This window comes from Nyctereutes procyonoides, unplaced genomic scaffold (assembly GCF_905146905.1).
Source record: "Nyctereutes procyonoides isolate TBG_1078 unplaced genomic scaffold, NYPRO_anot_genome, whole genome shotgun sequence".
Lineage (NCBI taxonomy): Eukaryota > Metazoa > Chordata > Mammalia > Carnivora > Canidae > Nyctereutes > Nyctereutes procyonoides.
In genome coordinates, this window is record NW_026575133.1 from 31,974,038 (window position 1) to 31,999,853 (window position 25,816).

The 25,816-nt window shown below is 58.7% G+C and overlaps 1 protein-coding gene across 1 annotated transcript in view; it reads right to left on the reverse strand.

Annotated features, from left to right (window-relative positions):
• The window catches only part of TCERG1L (transcription elongation regulator 1 like), a 182,939-nt gene that overhangs the window by 55,027 nt on the left and 102,096 nt on the right, over positions 1 to 25,816 (reverse strand). Inside the window, exons 5-6 of the mRNA XM_055300294.1 lie at positions 4,776 to 4,867; positions 1,099 to 1,187 (exon numbers count right to left, since the gene is read on the reverse strand). Coding sequence (XP_055156269.1) covers positions 1,099 to 1,187; positions 4,776 to 4,867 — 181 coding nt within the window. The remainder of the gene's footprint in view (positions 1 to 1,098; positions 1,188 to 4,775; positions 4,868 to 25,816) is intronic.

The window sequence follows — 25,816 nt, forward strand, 5'->3', positions numbered from 1 at the left end:
CACCCGAGGGAAGCTGTAGGGACCCCGCCTGGGCCATCAGCCGGGCCCATGTGCGGACACAGCCCGGATCTGTGGAGAGGGGCAGCGTGGAGGGGCAGGGCTGTCAGCCTCTGGGGTCTGGCTTGAACGGAGCTGCAGGACACTCCCCGCATGAGGGGACACCCAAGGGCCGGGTGTGCGCTGTGTGCGAGCCGAGGCAGGCTCTTCTCCGACAGCGTTTTCAGGATGCAGAGCGGCTTCAGCTGAAGGCAGAGGGCGGGGGCTGCCAGTGCTGGCGACACCGACCACAGGCCGTGCAGAGAAGGGACGCAGGCCCAGGGCTCCGGGTGGTCAGAACATGATTGACCACAAGAGGCAGGTGACCAGGGCAGGGCCGCGGGGCCCGGTAGGTGCCCAACGTGCCCTTCCTTCGGGCATCGCCGGTCACCAGGGACGCCGTGCAAGGCCGATGGCACGCGGGGGACCATCAGCCGGTGGCTGCCCCTACACAGAGGCCCGTGCGGTGGACTCAAGGGCACGGCCTCTGTTGTCTGGGCTACCTCTCCCTTCCAGCTCTGTCCTACCCTCTCATCTTCAGGTTTTTAAAACTAATTTTTATTATAATAACCTTCTTATTCTGCTTCCAAATTACTCCATTATAAAAGGACATTTTTAAAAACCAAAGACAGTGGCTCCCCCGTGGAGGGTATTTGGAGTACAGCATACTCAAAGATCAGCAATCCTCACAGGGCAGCTGGAGAGAGCCAGACACATCTCTAATTAGCAGCCACCCGGTTACTGTGTTCCTGGAGTAGAGGGATAAAGGCTCCTTGAAGCGTAATGTGAGCTACGTTTTCTTCAGTCGGCGTCTTTCACTGACATATATGCAGCAGCTCACTATTTCAATAGCGATGCGCAAATGCACGAGAGCAAGATACCTTAGCGCTTAAATGCTATTTTTCTTTCTGCAGAATGTGACAACGGTGTGCAGCTGCCCCTGCCACGCGCCACAAATTAATTTTTTTAAAGCACCTGAGGAACGTGCACGTCCGCTTTGGTGCCAACAAGCAAGCGTGGGTCAGGACGAGGCTACTGGTCACTGGTCTCGGGGCATCTTACCAGGGGGATCCGGGCACCGGGGTAGAGGCCACGGGTCTGTTGCCCTCCGCCGCGCTGTCCTCTCTTGTGACGAGTATCGATGGAGGCTCCTTTCAACAGAAAGAGAACGATAGCACTTTTTTTTTTTTAATTTAAACGTTCATCTTCAATTAGGCAAGCAAGTGAAGAATAACGTGTCTCCTGCAGACGGGCCTGCCCACAGCACCCACTCGATAAAGACCCGCTCAGGGTGGCGAAGCAGACGGGCCTGAGCAATTACGCTGAGAATACGAAATTGAAGGCACAACAGACCGTGCTGAGGGACTCAGACAAAGGCATCTCCCTCATTACCCCAAATTGGCTAAACTCTCTGCATAGTCCGCCGAGAGATTGCCTCCGGATGCCTTAACATCTCGTGGGTGAAGCATCACGTGGCATTCATCTCCAGGAACGGGCTGGGCCCCCAGAGCTGCAAACTCAGAGGCCACAGCCCAGAGCTTCCAAAACCGTGTCCCCTGGCGAGGACGCCAGAAGCGGCAAGGGGTCCCGGCGTGCTCATGCCGGGCCCTGACGGCAGGACGAGGACTCCGGCCCGCCCCCCTGCAGCACCCGGTGAGGGTGGTCTCCCCTCTGTGAGCATCGAGCTGGGGACTCAGCTCGGGGGGCCTATGACATGGTGCAGGGGACTCCAGGGGCAGAGCTGGGTTTGAAAATCCCTCTGGGGGATCCCTGGGTGGCGCAGTGGTTTGGCGCCTGCCTTTGGCCCAGGGCGCGATCCTGGAGACCCGGGATCGAATCCCACGTCAGGCTCCCGGTGCATGGAGCCTGCTTCTCCCTCTGCCTGTGTCTCTGCCTCTCTCTCTCTCTGTGACTATCATAAATAAATAAAAATTAAAAAAAAAAAAAAAGAAAATCTCTCTGGGTCGGCGTCTCTGTTGAGAAGATAAAGATTTGAACATGACATCACCTAGGAGAAAACGAAGATTTATTCTCTATTATGGGAAAGAGAAAAAATACATGGCTGGGGCACTTGCTCGTCGTTCATCCTGGATACGATGTGGAGAGAAATGAAAGTGGCTGGAGAGACGGGACGGGGTGGGGATAACACCAACGCAGGCGCAGACGGAAGGTCCGGATTAACTTCTTTAGCTGCCTTGCTGGCTGCTGGCCAAACGGAGGGAAAACAGAACCGAATTCCTGCAGGTAGAACCGCAAAAGCCACAATGAGGAATCTTTTAAAAAGTGTCATCTCGACCCTGGAGCCGCTGAAGGAGAGAAATGGAGTGGCGGTGAGCATGCAAACCGCCGCGGCGTGGGGAGGACACGGTTTTTCCTTTCCCAGCTCTTTGTACGTTTTCAATCTCAAACGTAGAATAATATGAGACTGTGTTCTCTCTCTCTCTCTCTTAAGAATTCAGGTGAGATTAAAAAAACACCAAGATGGTATTCAAAGCAACCACCAGGCTCTCAGCTGAGAATGTCAGGTGCTACTAAAGCTCAAGATTTGTTGAATGAAAGGGAAAAAAAAAAAAAAAAGAATGACGACCCAGTTTCTCCCATTGCTTGTTACAGGACGTTACGGGACACCCTAGGGCTGAGGAGATGGTCAAGCATGCGTTTGGAGGGTCTGGACTGTGGGGCTCAGCGCTGCCATGTGAGGGGAGGGCACCTGCTGCAAGGAGGGCGTGGGTGCAAGAGGGCGTGGGTGCAGGAGGGCGTGGGTGCAAGGAGGGTGCAGGTGCAAGGAGGGCGCGGGTGCAAGGAGGGCGCGGGTGCAAGGAGGGCGTGGGCAGAGAACCCCACATGCACCTGGGCCGGCGCTCGTGCAGCCCACGTCAGCCTCCGTGCAAGCCGGCGAGCCAGAGAGGCAAACCTAAATTCTGTGAGCACTGAGACACGAGATCTGGACCAAAAGTTCAGAGAAGCCCAAGTGTCACTGAGAGCCCAGGGCAAAGCATGTCCCACGCATGGAAATGTGGCGCTCTGGAGGGCCGCCCCGTGTCCAGCCGCCTGCGCACGAGATGAGGACAGGGAAGGGCCCGTGGTCAGGGCCGCGGGACAGTGTGCACAGAGCCGGCGGCCGAGAGGAAGGACAGGAGGCCCGCGCAGACAGTGCTCCTCCCCGAAGGTCCCCGCGGGGTCTCTGGTTGAGGACAAACGGGGAGGGACGAGGGATGCCCGGGACCCGAGGGGCCCTCGGGCTCGCACGAGTGCATCCTGGGCTTTCTCCAGGCTCCTCCTGTGTTCACGCCCAGACACCGGTAATTACACGGAATGAACGATCTTTAATTTCTGTAATCATCCCTACGTTCTGAAGTCGAAGAATAATTCCGTTTAGAATTTTCGGGTAGGAAAAGATGACTTTCCCTCCCGTGAGGGGAAAAAAAAAAAAGTGGTCAGGATAAATAATGAACATAAACGGGGGCCAGGGGGCACCCAGAAAGTGGTGTTTTAAAAATATATATATATTGAGGCCAGAGTTTATATTACTGATCCAATTAGAAAAACAAGGGGAGATTTTCATTATGAAGCTAATTGAACGCTAGAAACCCGACGAGGGCCTCCGAGCAGTGGATTACCCCCAGCTAATTACTCACGCAGATTTGGCGGGGCGTGATCTGTGGCCGGGACCAACATTTAAATTTGGCAATGCTGGGATTCTCTACCGCTAATTACTGAGGTCTTCTCCATGTGGCACACGCTGCTCGTGATTTCCTGTTGGTGATAAAAATGGCATAAAACTCCCTTTCCGCGCTGAAGCGGTAAAAGTGAATTAGAGGCGCAGGGCCCAGGGATCCAGAACGTAGTTAAGGCGCTAGAAAGGATATTTGTTTAATAAATACGTAATTCCGGCCCGGATGTTCATCTCCGACAGAGGGATCCTACATCCGGGAGCAAACGTGCGACGTGTGCTAACAGTCGTGACCACGTAGGCCGAGGGACGTTGGCGCGACGGCCGCGGAAGGCGGGGACACGCCGGTGGGTGATGCCGCCCAGCGATGGCCTCGCGGGGACACGGGCAGGAGAGCCCGCGGGGACGGGGAGGCTCACGGGGCCCGCGGCGGAGACGGACCCGGCGGAAGCAGGTTCAGGAGAACGTGCCCCGGACTCTGAGGCGGCCGGCCGGCCTCCAGGATCCTTGACACATCAGAGCAAATTAAGTGCCGATTGTGATTTTCAAATGTAGCGATAAATGTAATCCCGTGGGTCGTTCTCGGGAAGGTGAATGCGCCGTGGTCAATCCTCAAAATACCGTTTTAGGATTTTAAGGAAGGCAAAGAGAAGCCTAAGATGAGAACGAGGGGAGGAAGAGCAAATGTGGGGGGTGGAGGGGTCCACACACGGATAAGATCACACGCAGGCGTGCGCAGGCCTCCCCGGGCGCTGTCAGTGTAGCTGCGGCCTGCAGCCCTGAAGTGTGCAGCCCACGCACGGGGGAGCCGAGCTCGCCACCCACGCTGCTCCAAACGGAGCCCCGACCCGCGAGGCCTGGAGCCAGGACCCACAGGGCAGGCCGGGCGGCTGGGATCGCGCCCTCGGACACCCGTCTGCCGCTGTGCTCCGGGCCGACCCGTGGATTCGGCTCCTTTTCACGGGGAGGACGGGAAAGCGTCCCCGCACGTGACCCAGGTGGGAAAACAGGTGTGTGCGCGTCCCTGGTCCTCCTAACCCACCGCGAGCAGGGGCCCGAGACCAACCTTGTCGTCTCCGTCCCTGGCCGGGCTCTTCCTCTCGGCGTGCAGCACCAGGGCAGGCGGGCAGGGCGCTCGGCTGCGCTCTCGGCTTTTATCTGCGGGACCAAAACAGCTGTCATCAGCACCCATCAGTCACTTCACTTTGGAAAAACCAAACGGACAGAAAGTGGCCTTGAAAATTCCACTTGGCGGCACACGCCGCGCATCCCCCAGAACAGTCGTGCCGTCCCAGGCCTTGATCGTGGTCTCGTGACAAAGTCCCTCCGCTGGCCCCGAACGCCCGCGGCAACTCCTCCTGGGCCCGCGCACCACCCACCTCACCGCTGGCCGCAGCCGCTGGACCAGGCCCGTGGGCCGTGGATTGACGGCCAGCAGCTGGCAGCCGGCGGGCTCCGTGACAAGGACAGAGGCCAGCGTGGGGCAGGAGGACCAGGCTTTCTCGGGCCTTGCTAGCTCATGGCCAGGATGGGTGGGCCACCCTTGGTCCCCACCCTGACGGGTCCATGCTGCTCAGAACCCCCGTTACCACTGCGCGGGCGCCGATGTCACCACCCCGGTGAGGGAGGGGGAAGTGACAAAAATGTGCCTTCTGCACACAGAAACCAAGATTAGGTCCCTCTTCCTCTGAACCGTGCGCACGGCCCTCAGATGTTCAGATGCGGTGAGACCCGGCGCCGTTAGCCGTGGGGCCGATGCTAAGAACCCAAATCCCAGGCCATCCAACCGGATGCCAGCCCCGCAAACCGACAAATCCCCTCTGGAAGAGGCTGGAGGGGCCGGGGCCTGCCCTGGAGCTACCGTCCGTCCAGCAGGGTCGGGGCGGCAGGAAGAGGCAAGACCAGTGCCTTAGACGCGCGTCTGCAGGCACGTGCACACGCTCACACACACCGAGCCAGGGGGTCAAACGAGCCCGCCGTGCTTCCCCCCCACCTCTTTCGCCTGGGCCACTCTGGCTTCCTCGACCGCGCAGCCTGGCAAGGCGGCTGTGGGAAGGGGCCCGCGGGCTGGGATGGGGTGCGGGCGTCTGCCCCTGGTGCCCTCGGGGCTGCAGAGCTGGGTCCAGCGGGCAGGGCGGCCCGTCCCGAGCCCAGAGGTGGGTCAGGGCCGACCTGCGGGCCCCAGGGCAGCCGTGTCCACCGCCGGGACGTGTGGCAACACCAAGCACAGGCCCGTGTCCAGACCGGCCCCAAGGAAGGAGCCGCCAGCTTCCACTGAACCGGGGAACCGAACTCGAGCCACGAAAATTCTAACCTCAGGGCAGTGGGACATTGTAGCATCACTCACCGAGATCAGCAGAGCCCGGGGCGGCGCTAACGTCTCCGGAACCTGCAGGGATTGCTCCCCAAAGCCCACCTTCCGTCCAGGTGCCAGGAGCGGCCAGGAGCCCGGGTGGTCAAGAGGGCTCCACTGGGGACGCACCGCCCACCCGCGGCCCCAGCCCCACAGCACAGAGAGCAGGGCGCTCGCCCGCACGGCGGGAGGAGCTAAACGTGCAAAACAGTGGACGGGAAGGGCCACCTGCCCACGACGCGGCGGCAAAGCACGGCAGAAAGTGAGGCAGAGCCTGGGGGATCCAGGGGAAAGTCAAGCGTGCCTCAGTTTACCAGGTGTCTCCGGAGAGTCGGGGTTCCACTTTGAAATCCCAGGACCACTTCCGTCAGCATCTCATGTCGTACGGGGGGACACGTCATCCTCATGGTAACCAGATGCTGGTTCACCAGCGTCCACACCCAAGCCGCTTCACCCACGCTTCCCCCCGCAGGGACCATTTGAGCCATGAGGGCTCAGGACCTGGGTGTCCGGCAACACGAACATTTGCTGTTTGGGCTGGAACCAGCCAAGAAGCCAGGGTCGGCGCTTCAGTCAGGTCCAGGGCCTCCCCTGCCCCGTCCAAGGAGCTCGTGGCTGCCACAGGACGCCAGACCCCCGGGATCCCCGTCTGGGCTTCCGCCCACGGCCCCTCCACGTGGCCACCCACCCACCGACTGTCCCCCGAGACGCGGTTCTGGAGCCCCCGGTTCTTCTCGCTGCTGCGCTGGGCAGACGGGACGGGACAGCGTGCGGCCGAAGAGCATCTAGGCGGGCCAGAGAGCTGCGGGGCCGTGTCGGGGGCCTGCGGAGGACAGAGCCACGGAGGGTGGGCGGCTGCAGACGATACCAGAGGAGGAAGGCGGCCACCCCCGGGGACCCTGTCGAGCCCTGGGGCACAGCTGAAGGAGCTCCCAGGCCCCGGGCAGGACCTCACAGCCACGAGGGGCCCCAGGGAACAGCATGAGACCCGCCTCCCCCGGAGACCCAGCCCGAAGCAGGCCTAAGGCGCAGAGAAGCCTCCGCTTGGCGCCGAGCCCCCTGTGGGTGGTGGCCCTGGACTCCCCGCACCGAGCGCCCGCACTGGGGCCTGCTCTGTCCCTGGACCCGGGAGGGTGGCTGCGAACGTCCCGCCCCAGCCGAGCCCCAGCCGTGCTCTTTGTTCCGTGCAAACCGGAAGGGGCCGTGCCAGGGCGTCACAAGGCTGTGGGTCCGCCCTGCACCACGGAGCCCGTGATGACCCCACGGAAGATCACAGCACCGGGAGCCCACACGCGTGTCGGGGTCTCCTCCACGTGTAAATAGCGCGCACCGCGAGACACGCGTCCGGAGGCCTGTGGGCGAGGCCGTGCGCGGGGCGGGCTCATGGCACAGGCGAGTCGCCTTACTCGGGGTTGGTCCCTCACGATCCTGAGAAAACATATCACGACCTTTCTTTTATTGAAAACGGTCGATCTTGGTAAAAACCAGCTGTTCAAATCTGGCTTTTGAGCCCAAGGATGTGCAGGGCTCCCTGTGACTGAGCCGAGGGTCAGGGCTCCCACCAGACCCGCCGCCCCGTCTTGAGCCCTGGAGCTGCCGTCGGCCATTCCAGGCCATGGGGGTGAGGACCGTGTCAGGGCCCCGAAATCCCGGCCGCAGCCCCCAGACACCCCGGGGCGGGTGCCTGTGTGGTGTCCGGTGCAGCGTCTACAGGACCCGCGTGTCCTAACAGACGCAGGTTTGCAGGCGCCCCGGGGGTGGGGGGCCGGCCACTGTGCCTCGGTCTCTCCCACGTAACGGGGTCGGCGTCTGGGCCCTTCCGCCGCCAAAGTGCGGTCACACGGCTCCCCACGGCCGCTTCTGGGGGCTGCTCTGATGCGCCCAAGAACACCCTGCCCCGGCCTGTCCGCACCCCCGACGATGTGGTCAGGAAAGGCTCCCCTGAGTGCCCAAGAAAGCAAGTTCATGGAGAAAAATGCACGAGTCGTGATGCCACGGGCGCAGGGGCGCCTCGGGGTCACCGTGGGTTTCCGGGGCGGAGAGCTCTCAGGCGGGTCCCCCCCCCCCCCCGTCCGTCTGGCCCGGCTCCGCGATCTCAAGTGCTCTCCCGTGGCCTGTGGTCGATTTTCCTCCCGGTCTGGCCGAGAAGCCGGGGGACATCTGAAGGAGGGAGGGTGTCTGTGCTGAAAATCACCACATCCGTCAACCGACAAGCACTTATTTGCGGCCCACGTGGAACCCGGCGCGGCCCTGCTGCTGCGGGCGACACGCAGGGGAGGGTGCGACCTGTCAGCCGCTCCCCCCGCCCCCCGAGCCCGTCAGGGAGGCCAGCAGGGGCCGTAGCTCAGCCCCTTGAACAAACCAGGGTGTCAGGCCTCCGACCGACGGCAGCTCCGGGGCGCAGCACGGGGCGGCGGGTCTGGTGGGAGCCCCGACCCTCGGCTCAGCAAAGGCTGCTCCTATTGGACAAAGCGCTAGGATTTTCTTTAAGACATTCAAACATTTTTTTCTTCAATTTATTAAAATGAATTGCAGACAAAAGTACCTAACGCTTCAAAAGGATAGGAAAGCTGCATCGCTGCGTCCTAATTCAAAGGAAAACTCTACGTTCGGTCGGATTCTAATCGTGGCCTCCCTCGGTCTCAGGCTCCCCATCCATGCAATGGAGCCATCTCTCAAGCTTCCTCCAGTTCGGGGATTCTAAAAGTCTCCGGGATGTGGGGAGCTATTTGGAGGATAATCCCAAGGGAAGAGAAGTGACCCTGGGGGCGGGGGTGCGACCGGTCTCCTGGGAGAGGGGCCGACGCTGCAGGAGGATTAACCCCTGGGAAGAGGGCAGGAGAGAGAACCCACCGTTCCTACTCCGAAAGCCAGCAGCGACCTCAGACGGACGGCTCCTCGGGAACTTGGATCTAGCTGGGAAGGCTCCTCCTAGGCTGAGGGACCCCTGACCCCCCGTGTCTGCCCCCACGTGAGCCCGGTGGGGATTTCCCAGGGCGGCAGGATTGAAGGGCACAGCGGGGCCACCGGAGTCGTCAGGCCATCCAGGAAGTTTCCAGAGGGTCCACAGCCCTGACCGCTGGGTGCTCGCTGGCCTCAGCCTGCAGCGTGCCGGGGCTCACGGGGAGACGGGCCCGCGGACGGCCGGTCACAGGGGCTCCGTGCCCGCAGACAGGTGCCCCTCCCCAGTGACCTCCCTCCGCCGCACGCAGCAGGCTGTGTAGACGGGTGAGTGTTAGTGGATAATCCTGGACTCACGGGGGCTCCGTTTTCTGCGTGTGCCAGTCCGGTGACTCCGTGTCCATATCTGAACATTTTCACCTCCAAGAACAGAGGATTCATCACCGACAAACAGAAACGTGTCACGGGGAACAAGGAACGGCGTTCCCCCCCCACCCCCAGGGCTCCGAGCCCCCGGCCCGCCGCCCGCCCACGAGCACCATCGTGACGTAATCCACCCCCACCCCAGACGCTTAGGCAAAGCGGGAACCGTCACCTCATTTTACACGGAAGAAAAACAGACCAGGTGAGTCATTTTCCAGGTTGCAAAATAAACCATTAGGGAGGGAGGAAATTGCTTGTCAATTTAAGTGGCATCGAGCTCCCCTGAAAATTTGACAATAAAATAAGGAGAAAAACGCAATTTATGTGTCGGGTAATAAAAATGACAGTCGGGCCTGTTGCACGTGTTTCTAAATGAGGCCTGGAGGACACGGTGGTTTGCAGAGTGTGCGTCCTGCGGACAAGCACCCCAGGGGGACCCTGACCCCGGGGCAGTGGGGGCACCTGCCCTAATGCTGCCCCGTGGGGGATCAGCTGGAGCTGCCAGCCCGCGACACAGACGGACGGACGGACGGACAGAGGGGCAGACGGGCGGAAGCAGGTGGTGCAGGGATTTCAGGGCTGAGAGCAAACAGACAGAAGCCGGCTGCTGGGGAGGCACGGCCCCCTCCATCCCGTTTCCATTTGCGCCCGCCACCCCGAGGAGGCCCGTGCACCCCGTCCCTGCGTCCCTGGAACCACATGGCCACGGCCAGGCCCCACCGCGGAGGACTGTGCCAATGGGGCAGGACGGAGCCGCTGACCTCAGTTCTCACCCCAGCCCAGGTGCCGGAAGGAGCGAGGCGTAAGCTCCCAGGGCGCCCCCGTCACCCCGGTGCCGGCTCAGGGGCCGCAGGGAGGCCGGGCGCAGACCTGGCCAAGGCGGGTGGGCCTCAGGGCCTTGCTCTCCTGTCCTGTCCTCTCACTAGGGGACACATGGGTGGCGTGTCCCACCTCTTGGGGCGTGTGACTGCCCAGAGTGGCCAACGCAGCCGGGCTTGCCAGGCCCCGAGTCAGAGTAACCAGACCCCGGGAGTGGGGCTGCCACGGGGAAGACGGGGCTCCGCACATCTGCAGGGACACAGGTGCCTGTGGCCGAGTCGTCCCCGCACTGAGAAGCGTAGCCCGGGAGCCCGCGGCCCGCTCACCGGCGGCAGGGCAGGGGCGCCCCCGTTATGGGTGCTCCGGCTGCTTTCCCAGAGGCCCCCGGGTTGGAAGGACAGTCCCGCCGCCTGGCCATGGACGGTCCCGGACTATGACCTCACGCCCGCCCAGCGGGGAGAGTGTGGGGCGGCCAGGACGGCAGGTGCTGGGGGGCTCTTGGGCCTGGGGGGTTACGTGAAGGGCCGGGGATGTCGGGCCCGCCTTGTCCCGGCCCCCACCTCCCCGCTCCCCAGCAGGGGCTGGCGAGTGAGGTCCCAGGACCCCGCTGAGACCCCGCGTGACTGAAGACTGTTTTCATCTCAATAGCGAATCATTTCCGAGTCCCGCCGAGTGTTCCGTGGACAGCGACCCCAGAGCCGACAAGTTGCAGAGAGAACTCGTTTCCTACCTGCTTGTAACGTGCCCCCCCCGCCCGTGCCCGGACCCGGCGTCCAGCGCGGGGGGAGGGCAGGTCTGCAAGGGAACCTGGGCCCCGAGAGAGGGAGGGGGCAGCCAGGCGCAGCACCTGCGCGCGGAGGGACCAGCCGGGCGGCGCCCCAGGCCCCCTCGCTGACCCCGCAGCTGTGCTCGGGGAGCCCCGCGCGATTGCAAAAGACAGGTTCACCGTCAAAATTGTCCCGCACAAGTAGAGGTGCTGAAGGTGACGGAGACACGGCGAGCGGGGCCTTCCATAGGAAAGGACGTTCTGAGAGCCGTCGGGTGTCTGCTGGGCCCTGCCACCAACGTGGACCGGGATGGGGGAGGAGCGGGGGCAGGTGGACATGGGGATGGAGACGGGGGGGGGGGGGAAGAGGCGGAGGGGGAGTCCCGCAAACCTGCAAACCATCCTTAAAACCCCTCCCTCCGGCTCCGGTCGGACGTGCTGCAGAAGTACAGCACCCGAGCTTTTCCGAAAGGCGTGAATCCGTTTCAGGGTCCGGGGCTGGGCTACGTTAGCAGCACCCACCCTCCAGGCGGCGCAGGGCCCGGAGCTGCCGAGAGCAGGGAGTCACCGCCTCGCTCCCCGGCCTCGGGAGGCTCCTGCGCACCCAGCCCTGTGCTCCGCCGTCCTGGCCGTGGCGCCCTGGGGACCCCGAGGCTGCCGCTGCGCCCCCTCCATGCACAAAGACTAGTACGAGGACCGTGGTGCCGGGTCGGCCGCGGCAGGAGACGAACACGGTGGCCGCGATCCGCCGCTTGCTTAGGTGGCTGTCAGGCCTACACGCGCCACAAAGGGGAGGAAGGAAACACGACGGAGGTTGGAACAAATGAACAGGAAGTCAGCTGTGACTTTTTCTGAAGGGGGGGGATCAAATAGAAGTCCTCTGGAAGTAGCCCCGGGGTGCGTCATTCCCCCGCCCATGGTGGAAGCCCCTCTTCTGGGTCCAAGGCTGCGTTGTCACCTCCCCTGGCTGGGGCGTTCTCGCTTCCCTGCTGGACGAGGGCCTCTCGGAGCTGCACACCCCCAGGCCTGAGCGAACACCTGCTTCCGGGGCGCCAGCCAGGTGGACAGGTGCACAGGTGAAGGGCTCAGGAAGGCCCGGGGGCATGCTCCCGCGGGAGGCCGGCCGGCTCGCCTCCCCTTCTGCACCGAAGGCGGACGGCGCCAGACGGCTCACTATGCTTGCACCCCAAGACGTAGCCATCCGGCCCCCAGGCCTCGGGGGGTCGTCACTTCCACTTGTTTCCTCTGGAACAGACGGGGGCCCGTGGCCGTCTCTCATCTGTGCGGCCTGTCCGTGGTGGATGGCACCCCCACCCCTGCTCCTCCGTCGGAGCCCTTCCCAAGCTTCCTCATGGTGCCCTGGGACTGAGTCCTAACACAACAGCCGCTTCCAGGGCCTGAGGTCCCGGGGAAGCTGGTTCTCACGCGGTGATGGCACAGCTCGAGGACCCGCGTCCAGGCCCCTGTGTGGGCAGGAGGGCACCTGAGCCCTGCACTGGGCGTCGGAGCTGACCTCTCAGGGGAACCTCTGCACCGTGGGCTCCCCTGCGTCTCGTCAACAGGACGATGAATCTGAAACAAGACGTCCCAGGGGCGCAGCGGAGGTTCTCCCCACCAGCGTAGAAAGGGGAAGCTCACGGGCCAGAGGCCCTCAAAGTGGTTTTGGAAAGGACGGTGTGGGTCTGCAGGGGGCATGTCCCGCTGCCCCACCTGCTGGGCTGCCGTGAGGTGACCAGGAGCCTCCAGGGGTGCACTTCCCAGGCCTGGAGACCGTGGGGCCCCTTAACCTCGGGGCAGGACTCCCTGCCCCACAGGCTCTCGTCTTGAATGGGAACCGGGCCTGGGAGAGCCCCGGTCACCCCGTGCGGAAGCCCCTGGGGGAGCCCCCGCCCCCGCCCAGGGCCGGCCTCCAAGGGGCCCGCACACCCCCACCAGGCACCCGCCTCAGCGTAAATGCTCCCCGGATGACTATCTGGTTTTCCACACGCGATGGCCCTCTTTTATCAACTTAAATAAGAGAATCAACAGATGGGACTCCACTGCACTCTCCAAAGAGTCACAAATTAATTGTTTAATGAGAAAACAAAGCAATTCTGATGGAGCCCACGGACGGCGGTACGCAAGAGCTCCGAGGTGCTCCCGAGTGGGTGTTCACAGCCCGCAGGACATGCTCCCCCGCGGGGCCTTGCTGCCCCGACCTGCAGCGGGTAAATGACACGACGGGGGGCGGCCGGGGCTCCGGGCACGCTCCCCCCGGCTCTGCCCACGGGAGGGACAGCGGGTCTGTGCGGGGCCAGGCTGGCTGCCCCCTGGGCCCTGAGCAGCACCACGGGGTGAGGACGCCCCGCCTCCTCCTCCGGCTCATGCTTACGGGCACGACTGGCTTGAGTTATGAACATGTGTCTCATTTAAATCAGTTTTTAAACTTTTCTTTTAATTCGAGAATGCAGTGAACTATGAAGAACTGGCCCTCAGAGGCCGCCGGCAGCCTGGGTCCGCCCTGCTGGTGGCACCTCCAACCTCAGGACCCTGCAAAGTTCAGGCAAAGTCCCCCTCCACCAACTCTGGGGGGCCGGGGTTCCCAGCCGTTTCTTCCCGTCCTAGCTCACCCAGCATGGACCATGGATTTATTTCTTCTACTTTGGTTTTAAGGTTGGTGACAATTCTGCTAATCCAGAATCTACGGCAAGTGAACGGAACCTTAAGCAATATCGTGGCCCGGTGATGATTTCGTCACACGGCTGATTATGGGACCGTCCTTCCCTGAGGCCATGGCCCACACACCCCTTCTCGTCCGGCCGCTGACAGGTGACCATTTCCGTCCCTGAGCCCTGGGCCAGCCGTCCCACCCAAAGACAAGGGGCTTACAACCCTTTCTTCCTTTTTTGCTCAGAAGTATGTGCCGAGGGCACCCAGGGGCTCAGCGGTGGAGCATCTGCCTTTGGCCCATGGCATGACCCCAGGGTCCTGGGATCGAGTCCCGTGTCGGGCTCCCTGCAAGGAGCCTGCTTCTCCCTCTGCCTGTGTCTCTGCCTCTCTGTTTCTCTGTGTCTCTCGTGAATAAATAAATAAAATATTTAAAAAAGAAGTACGTGCTGCGCACTGTCCTGCTCCAAGCTGGGCACGAGACGTGGGGGTGTGAGGGAGAGAAAGGCAGAGTGTGAGGCCAGCGTGAGCGTCAGCGGCTGGCAGGGAGCGAGCGGCAGCCGGGGAGGCCGGGCGAGGCCAGGCCAGGCCCCTGTGCGGTGGGGCGGCCACTTGCACACACGAGGAACACGGAGAGAGTCTCCGGGACGTGAAACTGAGACCCCAAGACGGGAAGGGACGGGACCAGAGCCCGGGAGGGTGACGTAGAGATGATGGAGAGCAGGTGCACAGTCCCAGAGCTGAGAGACCCCCGACCCCAGTCCGACCCCAGGGACCGGCGGGGAGCCAAGCGGCAAAGCGGCAGATCCCTTCCCTGCATTGGGAGGTTCAGGGAGCAGCCAAAGGTGGAAAACGTGCGGACAACGACATGAGGCCTTGATGACATAAACGCTGGTATCCCTGCTGCGGCACATGTAGCGTGTTCATGTTTGACACACGTGATCAGGGTAACTAAATTTTACTTTCACCCTGGAAATTTTTTCAAGGCCCCTAATTTCTGTTCCTATTATTTCGTAGAGAAAGGACTCTCAAGAGGAGCCTACAGTACTCTCAGGGGCGTTGTGACGAAGCTGACATTAAGTCTTGCGGCCCCAGAGTTCAAATATTGTCTTAGCACTTGGGTTACGTTAGCGTGAGTCGTCACGGTCTCAGACTTTAAAACATCTCCAAACTCCCTTCTCCTAAGCTTTAGTTCCATATGGAAGAGGAATGCGTGATTGACTGACTGTATTCGTATTTTAAGTTACATCATTAATTTTATCAAATAGGAACATTTCTGTAAAAGAATAGGATTCAGCATGAAAGCAGTTGTAATATAACAGGGAGGTCGTGAAACCCATATTTCTGGAGCAGGAATTATGACCCCCCCTGAGCCTGTTGGCTTCCAGGGGAGCCTGTAGCCGGTCTCTGGGTTTCAGAGCACCCCGAGAGCACGCCGCTGGTTGCATTCCCCTGAGGCCAACTTGAGGGCTCGGCCAGGAAGGGCACAGCACACCCCCCATAGTCCATTACCCCATGGGACTGAGTCTGTCTGCGGGTTCCCCACTGCTGCTCGGGGCCTGCCCAGTGAGACACACTCTCCAGTCCTCCAGCCCCACCCCAGAGCCCTGGCCTGGGAGGGGGAGCTGCAGGGGGCTCAGGGAGGGACCCCTTTCCTCCACCTGGCCTGGGAGGGCCAGCAATCAGGGAACAGCAGCCACTGCACCCACACCCTCCTGGGACCAGGCTGGAGAGGGGCTCAGCACCCAGGCGGGGCAGCCGGGCTGCTTTCTACCCTGAAGTATGGGGACCACAGGTCGAGGGCAGGCCACCACTGAATGTGCCACTTTGGCATATGGATTATTCCCAGCTAAAGACCATTAGGGCCCAAAGGAGAAAAAGGCATTTTAAGTCCCTCTTATGCCTTTGAGAGAGTTTAAATAGGAGGCCCCCTACCAGGAAGAGAGCTCTTACCAGAGATAACCTTTTTTGACATAAGGAAGACTTCTCCTCAAACACCCGCTGCTCCCATTTCCTGTGAACTGTCTTCCCCCCTTGAGAGCCAGGCCTGCCCCTTGCTGCTAAGCTCAGGATGGCTCAGGGTGGCGGGTAAGCCTCATCTCTCTGTGGGGCTCCAGTAGGAACATAATTAAATGTGTCTTCCTCCTGTTAATCTGTTTTACGCGAATCCAATGGTCATTTCAGCCAGAGAACACAGAAGGAAAGAAGGGACACGTCCTCGGCCCTACAGGGACAATGGCTTCCTTCCCTGCGTCTCAGATGTCCCCAACAGAACGGGACAAACGAAGCCTGGGCTGCCTCAAGAGATGCCGCGGTTGGGGTGGCTGAGATGCCAGGTAGGTGACATCTCCTTCCTCACAGGCGCGGAGGCCAGGAGTCCTAGACCGAGGTGCCGGCGCTGTGGGGTTCTGCTGAGGGCCTCAGCCCGCCTGCAGATGCATCTCCCTGTGGCAGAGGACCAGCGCGCTCTGGCTCCTTTCTTACAAGGACACTGATCCCATCGTGAAGGCCCCTCCCACGACTGCATCTAAACTTCATGAGCTCCCGACGGCTCCACCTCCAAATACTCAAATACGATCACACTGGAGGCTAGGGCTTCAACACGGGACTCTGCAGAACACACGGGCCTTCAGTCCATAACTAAGCCGCACGGAAGATTCTGGCTACGGGCATGTGCGCATTGTCTGCCACAGCAGGTGCGCGTGCAACGGGATTCCGGTGGTTCTAGGGGCAAAATCATCCTAAACCAGCTTCATCCGCTGCACAGAGTGGCCTGGGGGTGAGCAAGCGAGGACGACCCCCTCCTGGGTCAGGAGCAGAGGGGCTCTCCGGGTCCCTACTCCCCCAAGTGCAAACAAACCCAGGCCCCCCACGTCCAATTACCTTCTTTGACAAATGCAGCTTGGTGGTATAGACATGTCTTCCAAAACACCATTTTAGCAATTATTCTAACGTGAGAAGTTTAAGGGAAGCATTGACTGTCTCCCAATATATCAGGGAAGAGGGTGCATTTCCCCCGAAACCTCATCGCTGTACTAAATCCAGCTGTAAACCGGGGCGCAGAAATCAGCACAGCAGGGCGTCTCAGTGCGCCTGTCCGCAGGCACCTGCCCTTCCCGGCTTTGAATCAAGCCACCTGCTGAATACTCTCGACCCTTCCACTGGTCCTGGTCCCCTGTGAGCACACATAAGAGGAGAATCCTAAGAATTTTCTCATGTGTCCCAAGAAACGTGTCTGGCGCCGACGTCGTGCAGCAGAGATGAAGGACGTATCAAGGATCTATCATGTCCCAGTGACGACGAGAGGCTGCCCACCCCAGCCGGCATCTTTCTGGCCCTGGCACCTGCCTGGGGGCTTGGCACCAGGTGGACCTCGTTACATACAGACGCTGAAAGGACGAGCATCTATTTAAAAAATTCTCTTAGCGATAAATCATGGTCTGAGATACATCCATCCGAACCTACGTCATTTGCATTATTTAAATGAACAGGTACCTACAGGGGGAGACGCCGCCCCGTGCACAAGAGCAGACTTGTGTTTCCTGCGACCCTACGACCCTACGTGGTAAATAATAGTGAAAGGGAATAAAGGGGAAAGGAGAAAAAATAAGTGGAAATATCAGAAAGGGAGACAGAACATGAAGACTCCTAACTCTGGGAAACGAACTAGGGGTGGTGGAAGGGGAAGGGGAGGAGGGTGGGGGGTGGGGGTGAATGGGTGACGGGCACTGAGGGGGGCACTTGACGGGATGAGCGCTGGGTGTTATTCTGTATGTTGGCAAATTGTACACCAATAAAAAATAAATTTATTATTTAAAAAAAAAAAAAGAAAAAAAAAGAAACAAAAGGTGATGTAGGAACCATCATCCTCCACCACCCACCAGGTTGCGGCAGCCTCTTGAATCCTACGCCTGCCGTCCTGGCACTTGCATCCTGCTTGCTCTCCGAGGAGCTCCTATCGAGTCAGCTCAGACTTTTTGCAGACTAATCTATATGAAAATGCAGCCCTCACCTAGCTGATTTATTTTCACATTTGGATGTAATAAAATTAATAGTGCAGTTCTCATTTCAGTTGATGAAATTAACTCAGACTTTAAAAAAAAATTCCAACTTCCTTCAGTTATTTTCTTTATTTTCAAATGGGAAGTTATTCCAGTCATTTGATACAAATGGCTTTAATTAGTTTAAGGCAAACATAACCTTTAACGAACACAGGCTCGGGCTCGCTAGTCTGTGTGCTAAGGGATACAGAACGGTCCTGCGCTCACACATCGGTTTGTAATGTCGGCCTGCACGGTCTGATCTGGTTAGGTCAGAGCAAACCACCCGTCACCCGAAAGAATAATCCCCCTGCCGCGGCCACCACGAAGCCAGCGCATCCCCGCACACACGACGAGGCAAGTGCATTTGCGGAACGCCAGGGAGCAGGACACCCAACGCGGCTATGCTCTGCGCATCCTGTTCGTGCTGCCCGACATGGACGCTTGCGCTGGCTTGAAGGGTGGCAGACGTTTTCTAAGGAACTTGCATTTTTAATGACTACTTCTTACAAAGGAATTAAAAATTAAAAACCGTTAATCCTACTCCTACCATGGAACACCTGGTAAAGAGAAAGAAACCCTTTGTTTCAGAAATGCTCAAATGAAGGTGGTTGTCTTGCGTTTACCTGCCGCCAGTCGTACTGGGCTGGTTACCACCTGGGTCTGCTCTTGGTCAACTAGGATCAGACTCTGTGCATCAACCAGCACATGTGCCGCACATCTGGCCTTCGATCCCAATGCCCTTCATTGGCGCCTCTAATCCCGTTCCTTCCCTGTCTGTATCTGTCCCCCAGGAGCCCCCCCCATTGCTTGAGCCCACTCCCCAGAACGAGCACGGCGCGCCGCGTTAGCCACCAGCCCCGTCTGGATCACCTGCTCCACCCCTCCCGCACACAGCTCGGGCCCAGTCCTCCCTGCGACCGTCCACGACTCTCCAGGGCGAGCGCACCGTCCTTGCTCTGCCCTTCGCTCCGTCCATGTCTCGTGTCTTTACGGACTGCACTGAAATTCTTGGCTGATGGATCCTTCTTGGAAGATGAACTCCCTCAAGGTGGAAACCATGCCACGGCATTGCCGTCCACCAGGTACCTGCACAGACATGAGGTTCAGCGGGGATCCCCGAGCCCCTTTAGCCAAAGTCACTTTTCCACCACTGCGGTGACCACGCCTCCTCTCTGCATCTGGCCAGGTCGAGCCGCGGCCTTCTCCAGCTCGCCACACTGCTGTGCCTGTGTCTGTACTGGATGCTCCTATGCCCTGGGATTTGTCTGCCTTCCTGACAGTCCTTCTCTTTGCAACAGAGGATGCCATCCTGGGCGAAGCCTTCACGTCGGCTGCTGCACAGGGTAAAGACCTTATTGTCCTGTGTTCAAATATATATACATTTCTATTCTAACAGACCACGTTTAAATGATCTGTTTCACGTCTGTGAGCCCCCCGAAAACAGAAGCCGCGTCTTTTCATCTTAAATCTACTTTAAATCAACTGTGTGATTGACACAAAATAGATGCTTAATGAATGTTGGATGGCTGATTAACTGTATATTCACTCAAATGAATGAGCAACCGTCCCCTGGAAGAGATAAGTGGGCTGATCCATCCGCCCCCGCCCGTGTGCAGAGCAATCAGACAAAGAGAAAACAAATCAGCAAACAAACAAGAAACAGGACCAATACCTGGCAGATGCCAAGGCAGCCAGTGTGGAGATTTCACACTCCGGAGCGAAACCCTCCATCCCAATCACCGAAGGGTCCCACCACCAAATGGCTAGCTCCCGGCACACGCAGCCCCGAGCGAGACCTGCCTCTGGAGGCTCTGCCTGGATACAGAAGTCACGGTCAACTTTTTACTGATTGATCCTGAAGAGTGACTGTGTAGCTCACGGCTGCCGGACACCTGAGCACATCTACAGCACGAGAGACCTGTAGGACCCAGGTCAGTGAGTGGCAGGGGACCTCACGTGATGGAGAGGAACAGGTGACCAGGGTCTATTCATGCTCCGCATCGTGTCCTCATGGGGCGTTAAGAAACTACTTTATCCATGAAACAGGAAGAAAATGCTACCAAAAATAACAATCAGAAAGCATAACTAATTCCTAGGAAAAATACGTAAAGTATGTAACACAGGTTATGTGATACGTATATTGCCTACTGCATGTGTGCACGTCTATATTTCCCAAAGAGCTCTTACTTTCCAGCTTATATGTATACATACAACATACATATGGATTTATATCAATATATGTACATATGCACTTAAAGGCATCGGGGCACCCGGGGTGGCTCAGTCGGTTAAGAGTCTGACTGTTGGCTTCGGCTCGGGTCATGATCTCAGGCTCCTGAGGTGGAGTCCCGTGTCAGGCTCCATGCTGGGCAAGGATCCCGGCCTTGGTTTATCCGCTGTGGAGCGAACCAAGGGCAGGAGCGCTGCCCCCTTGCAAACACCCTGCACGGGCGCGAGTAGTGTGGCCTGGGGACGGGGCCAGTCCTCAAGGAGGCCGTGGGGTTGACTATCAGCAGAGCCGAGTATCCAGGCCGCGTGCTCCCGGCGGGGCCACTTGGACGTCCATCGCCGTGTCCCAGGCGACAGGAGTGTCCAGGACGGCTTGAGATTCTCTCTCCCTCTGCCCCTCCCCACCCCCACTCATGCTCCCCCCCTTGCCTTTTATTTATTTATTTATTTATTTATTTATTTATTTATTTATTTATTTATAGACTTTATTTATTCATGAGAGACAGAGAGAGAGAGAGAGAGGCAGAGACACAGGCAGAGGGAGAAGCAGGCTCCAGGCAGGGAACCCAATGCGGGACTCGATCCCAGGTCCCCAGGATCATGCCCTGGGCCAAAGGCAGTGCTAAACCTCTGAGCCACCCGGGCTGCCCTTGCCTTCTCTTTAAAAAAAGAAGAAAGAAAAGAAAAGAAACACAACATTAAATACCTCAAAATAGATAAAATGTGATAGAGATTTCCGAAAGACAGAGACGTGACCTTGGGTTTGGCAGTGGATTCTTGGCTCTATCACCGAAAACATGAACAACAAAAGGAAAAATAGATAAATTGTACCTTCTCCAAAATGAAAAACTTTTATGCATCAAAGGACAACATCAAGAAAGGGAGAAGACCCACAGGATGGCAGAAAATGTTTCCAAATCATTTATCTGACAAGGGCTTAACATGCGGAATGCAGGGAGAACTGTAAGAACTTAGTAAGAAGACAAACAGCCCAATAAAAACGTGGTTTGCTCAGAAGGCTCCAGACCCACCTGCCACTTCGCACGAGTGCCCCACAAGGGCCCTTCCCCCGGCCGCCCACTCCCTCCCAGCACCCGCACATGGCTCGGCCTGACCCCCAGGCACGTCCTCCAGAGACACACTCGCAGCTCCAAGGGTGACTGGAAGTGCCAGCCAGAGTGCCTGGCACGGAGGACACAGGCGTCTCCGGGTACGGTGACCTCAGTGATGCCATCAGGCCCACACAGCTCCCCGTGCAGGAAGGTCCGACGGGTGGGGGTGGGTGATGAGCAGCAGGTGTTCGCTAGAGCCCCGTGACCTCAGCGTCCAGGCCGACCCATCCAGAGCCGTCCTGGTCCTGGACACTCCTGTCGCCTGGGACACGGCGATGGACGTCCAGGCGGCCCCGCCGGGAGCACGCGGCCTGGATACTCGGCTCTGCTGATAGTCAACCCCACGGTCTCCTTGAGGACTGGCCCCGTCCCCAGGCCACACTACTCGCGCCCATGCAGGGTGTTTGCAAGGGGGCAGCGCTCCTGCCCTTGGTTCGCTCCACAGCGGATAAACCAAGCCCGGGATCGTCTGCCCCTTGCAGGCGGCAGGATCTCCTTGGCTCTCCCTCAGGCCTGCGCTCTCCACCGCCTGCCTTGAGGCCCCCTTCGCTACCTGCCAATGAGGACGACACAGCTCTGCGCAGGATGTTTGGGCCACTGGGTTCCGTGGAGCTCCCCGCAGAGCGCTCGGCCCCCCGGGGGGGTCACTTAGGGCGAGCAGCCACGGGAAGCAAGAGGCCCACGAGGTCTCCCGCAGAGGGCAGCGCCCCACGCATCCCGCACAACCACCGCTCCTTTCGGGGCTAGTGTCTGACCTGGTGCAAGGGGACCAATTTGGAAGCGTGTTAAACGCACACGGTACCCTAAGGTGCTGTCTCCCAAGAGGCAGCCTCTCCTCCGCTCGGGCCCCGGCACACGCCGCCGCCGCCCACCTCTGGTGCAATTAGAGCCACGAGCTCCCGGCTCTTGACAAGAAGATGGAGGGCCTCGCCGTCCTGGCGGTTAATTGGCGGTGTTATTTATGTGTGCTGAACGCTCGTGAAGTTCCCTGGCTGTTTCTGATGCAATTAGTTTCATTGACGGCAAGGTTTATGAGTTGAAATAGTAGGAATCAAAGGACCGCCTGATACAATAGAACACAATAAAAATGAGCATGCTCTGCTGGTTTCCATGCAGAACACCTAGAAAGTGGGTTTCAAAGTTCTTACAGGGAGATAAAAGATCCCTCTGGATTGCTCAATTACTTTATCCACACTGGAAATATATAGGCCACAGTCAGAGGGCAACGAGCTTCTGAAATAAAAGGCAAATTTTACTCGTAGGCAGCACCAACATCTAAGTACTGCAAAAAAAACAAACCTGAATTTCTACATTTCAAGGATTCCTACACTCCGTAATGAGCACATAATTAACATTAATTCGGGATAATTATCGCAGAAAATGCAAAAGTTGTTTCACCCGATTGCTTCAATAGATCTGACTTTGGGTGTTGTGCACTTGACAGGTGTGCATGTACGGGGGACCTGACTCCGTACCCCTCTTTTCCAAATCAACTTAAATGTTAATATGCCCAGCGAATTTAATTATTCAAATCCCCAAAAAAGTACACGAGACCATAACGCAGAACGTCTCCCTCCACCCGTAGACCCAGAAACAGAGCGCTCCTTGGAATGAACGAATGCCAGGCCCTCCTCCTCTTGAGCCTCCGCACACATTCTGCTCATTTACACACAAACACACGAGTCCTCGCGGTTTTTTTCTGTACACGGATGTGCCATATAACATATACTCGCATTGCACCTTTTCTCTTAAATCTAATAATGCATCTTTGAGATCCGGGTAAGGCAAGTCTAACCTTGTCCTTTTAAACAGCTCTGAATATCCGCTGTACGGACGCCCAGAGTTTGTAGAACCGTCTCGACGCCCTGCGTGGGAGCTGGCCGAGCATGCTCATTTTTATCGTGTTCTGCTATATGGACGTGAAGATTTTTCTAGTCTTTTGCTGTCACAGCTGATAGGGCCACGGGCAGCCCTGCATGCATGTCCCCTGCCCCCCCCCCCCCGCAGGTTCGGTGAAGGTAAAGCCCCGTAGGGGAGTGGCCGGCATGGAGGCCACAGTCTCTGTGATTCTGATTTTAATGCTGCCAAAGGGACCACCCCACTTCGAATTTTAATTACTGACTCCACCTCCCCACAGGGCGGTGCCTGGCTTCTGGCATCCTGGCCACGTGATGGGCGTCAAGCATCACCTGGGGCCCATCCGAGAGGCCATGCTGAGGAGACATCACTTCACTTTGGGCTCCTCCGTGGAACACATGCTTACTGAGCACCTACTGTGTGCCGGGCACTGTTCTTGGCCCCGGGGAGTACACGGGGAACAACAGAGGACCTTGGGATCCCTGAGTAGCTCAGTGGGTTTAGTGCCTGCCTTCGGCCCGGGCTGTGATCCTGGGGGTCCCGGGATCGAGTCCCCTGTCGAGCTGCCTGCATGGAGCCTGCTTCTCCCTCTGCCTCTCTCTCTCTCTCTGTGTGTCTCTCATGAATAAATAAATAAAAATCTTAAAAAAAAAAAAAAACAGATGACCTTTCCTGCACTGGGGCACGTCCATTCCGAGGAGACAGACAGACCCGGGATCCTTATGACAGCGGGGAGCACCTGCCCGCAGCTGGGAACGCTCTCTGTGCTGAATCCTCTCTTCTGTGAACTCTACGCCTGGGACTCTCACTTATCTTTCCTTCGGATTCTGGATCTCCGTCTTATAGATCCATGGGGCCCTTTGGGCTGGGAAGGGCAAAATGCTCTTTTCCTTTTACTTCCACTGTGACCACAATTTCTATGGCCCACACTTTTATTTTTAAGGGGCCTGGTTTGCAATTCTTTTCACGTGGAGCTTCCAGGTTTTTGTTGTACCGGGAAGGGGCCTCCTCACTCCGACAGCAGGTAATTAATTCTTGTGCAGTGTCGCTGGTTCCACGTGAGTTTCATCAGACGAGGGTGTGAGGTAGGGATGCACCTCGCATCCCACCAGGTGGCTCCTGTCTTCTTGGCGCCATTGTCCTGATGACCCACATCACCTTCGATCTGAAACGCCTCCCTCATACGCCAAGCGCTTCTGAAAAGCGGAGTCCACTCGCAGACACGTGTGCACTTATTACCATACCGATCGCACATTTTTGCATGAATACGCACATACACATGAGCTATTTTAAGATCAAAGAGCAAAGAAAGTCGATGCTAGAATTTGGCGGATGATGCAAGCAGGTGGCTGAATCTGATCCCCCAGGGTTTCACCGCTCCTCTTCCCAAGGCCCCCGAGAGCAGCAGAGACCCCGGGGGGCTGCAGACCCTGCTTGAGTCCCGCTGGTCCAGGCCATGTCTCATGGAGCGGTAGGGAGGTGGGGAGCAGGAAAGTACCTTGGTGGCATCAGCAAACCTCCCGGGAGCCTGGACCCGTGAAGAGAAAGCCTGAATCACGGCCAGCCCGTCCTTGCTTGGCAGGTGGATGTGGCTGCCTTCCTTACGTGTGGTTCACCTCTGCTCCGAGCCCACAGACCTGATGCTGGCAGAAAGGCCTGCCATCCCACAGGCTTAGAGCCCTGTGAGTAGGGCCAGAACCCGGCTTAGGAAATCAAACTCAGCCTGACGGCCAAGGTTCAGTAGCGTCAGGAACGCCTTCCTGAAATGTGCCATGGAAATGCTGGCTCACTTCTAGCGCTGGTTTCCGGGACGGTCTTCCCAGCTCCACTCCTCCAAGAGCTTCTGGTGGGGGTGGGGGTGGGGGGGTATGCACAGGACTGTCAGCAGGGGCTGCGGTCCCGCTGTGCTACCTGGAGCTGTTCGCAGGCAGACAGCTTGCAGGGTGCAGCCCTGCCCAGGGGCATCCCCTAACTCACGTCTTGTGGCTGAGCGGGATTTCCACGGGCAGTCACGGCCCCGCGCAGCGTGCCTCTCGGGTGTGTGCTGCCTCGTGGAGTACGCCCCGATGGGACCAGCTGTGCTCACACAGGAATCCTCACCTTACGGTTGGACACGCCCAATGACTGAGAACGGTTCTCCCACCTGCTTCCAACCTGGTCCCTTGCACCTGGGCGCCCACGTGCTCCCCCAGTGCCAGTCACAGCAGGTCAGAGGTGAGAGCAGAGGAGGTGGCTGCGCCCACCCAGCAGGGCTGGTCCCGTCCTGCAGGAAGGGAGCAGTGGGCCACGGGGAAGGTACCCCCTGCACCTGCCGAACTACATGAACTGGCCCTTCCCTTCTCCGCGTTGCATCCTGGGTGCCCGTGAGCACTGCATCCCAGCCCCGCAGAAGCAGCCGAGGCCCGGCAGGCCGGACGGACAGACAGCACACCGCAGTCGTGGAGGGTCAGGGTCCGGCCTCTCTGCAGACTTGACAGGAACATCGGTCGCGCAGACACAAGCGCCCGTAGCTCCTCCTTGCTCCTCAGAGCTTTGGCTTCACTCACGTGCCTACAAAGCCACCGCCGGAGCACGGGGCCTGTTCACCTTGCTTGCCGCTTGGACGTGCTGTCTCCCCGCCTCCAAAGTTTGTCACACGCACAATCTTAAGAGCCGTCTAATCTCTCAACAGGAGTATAGATTGCAATTTGCTCGTCCCTGCTGTTGGGCACTTAGACTTGTATGATCTTTGATTGCCCTATTTTAAACTATATTCCATGGCGTGTCCTTGCACGTCCCCCCACCGCACCCCCATGGGCCCCTAATCACGTTCTAAGTGCCCAGAGGCTCTTACAAGCTTGAGATCGGCTGGTCACTTTGCTGAGGAGCTGACCCCTGCCTCACCCCACGTCGCCGCGTGCCCCGTGCTGGTACAACTCCCGTCAGCCCCTCATGTGCAAGGAGAGAACGGGTCACGGG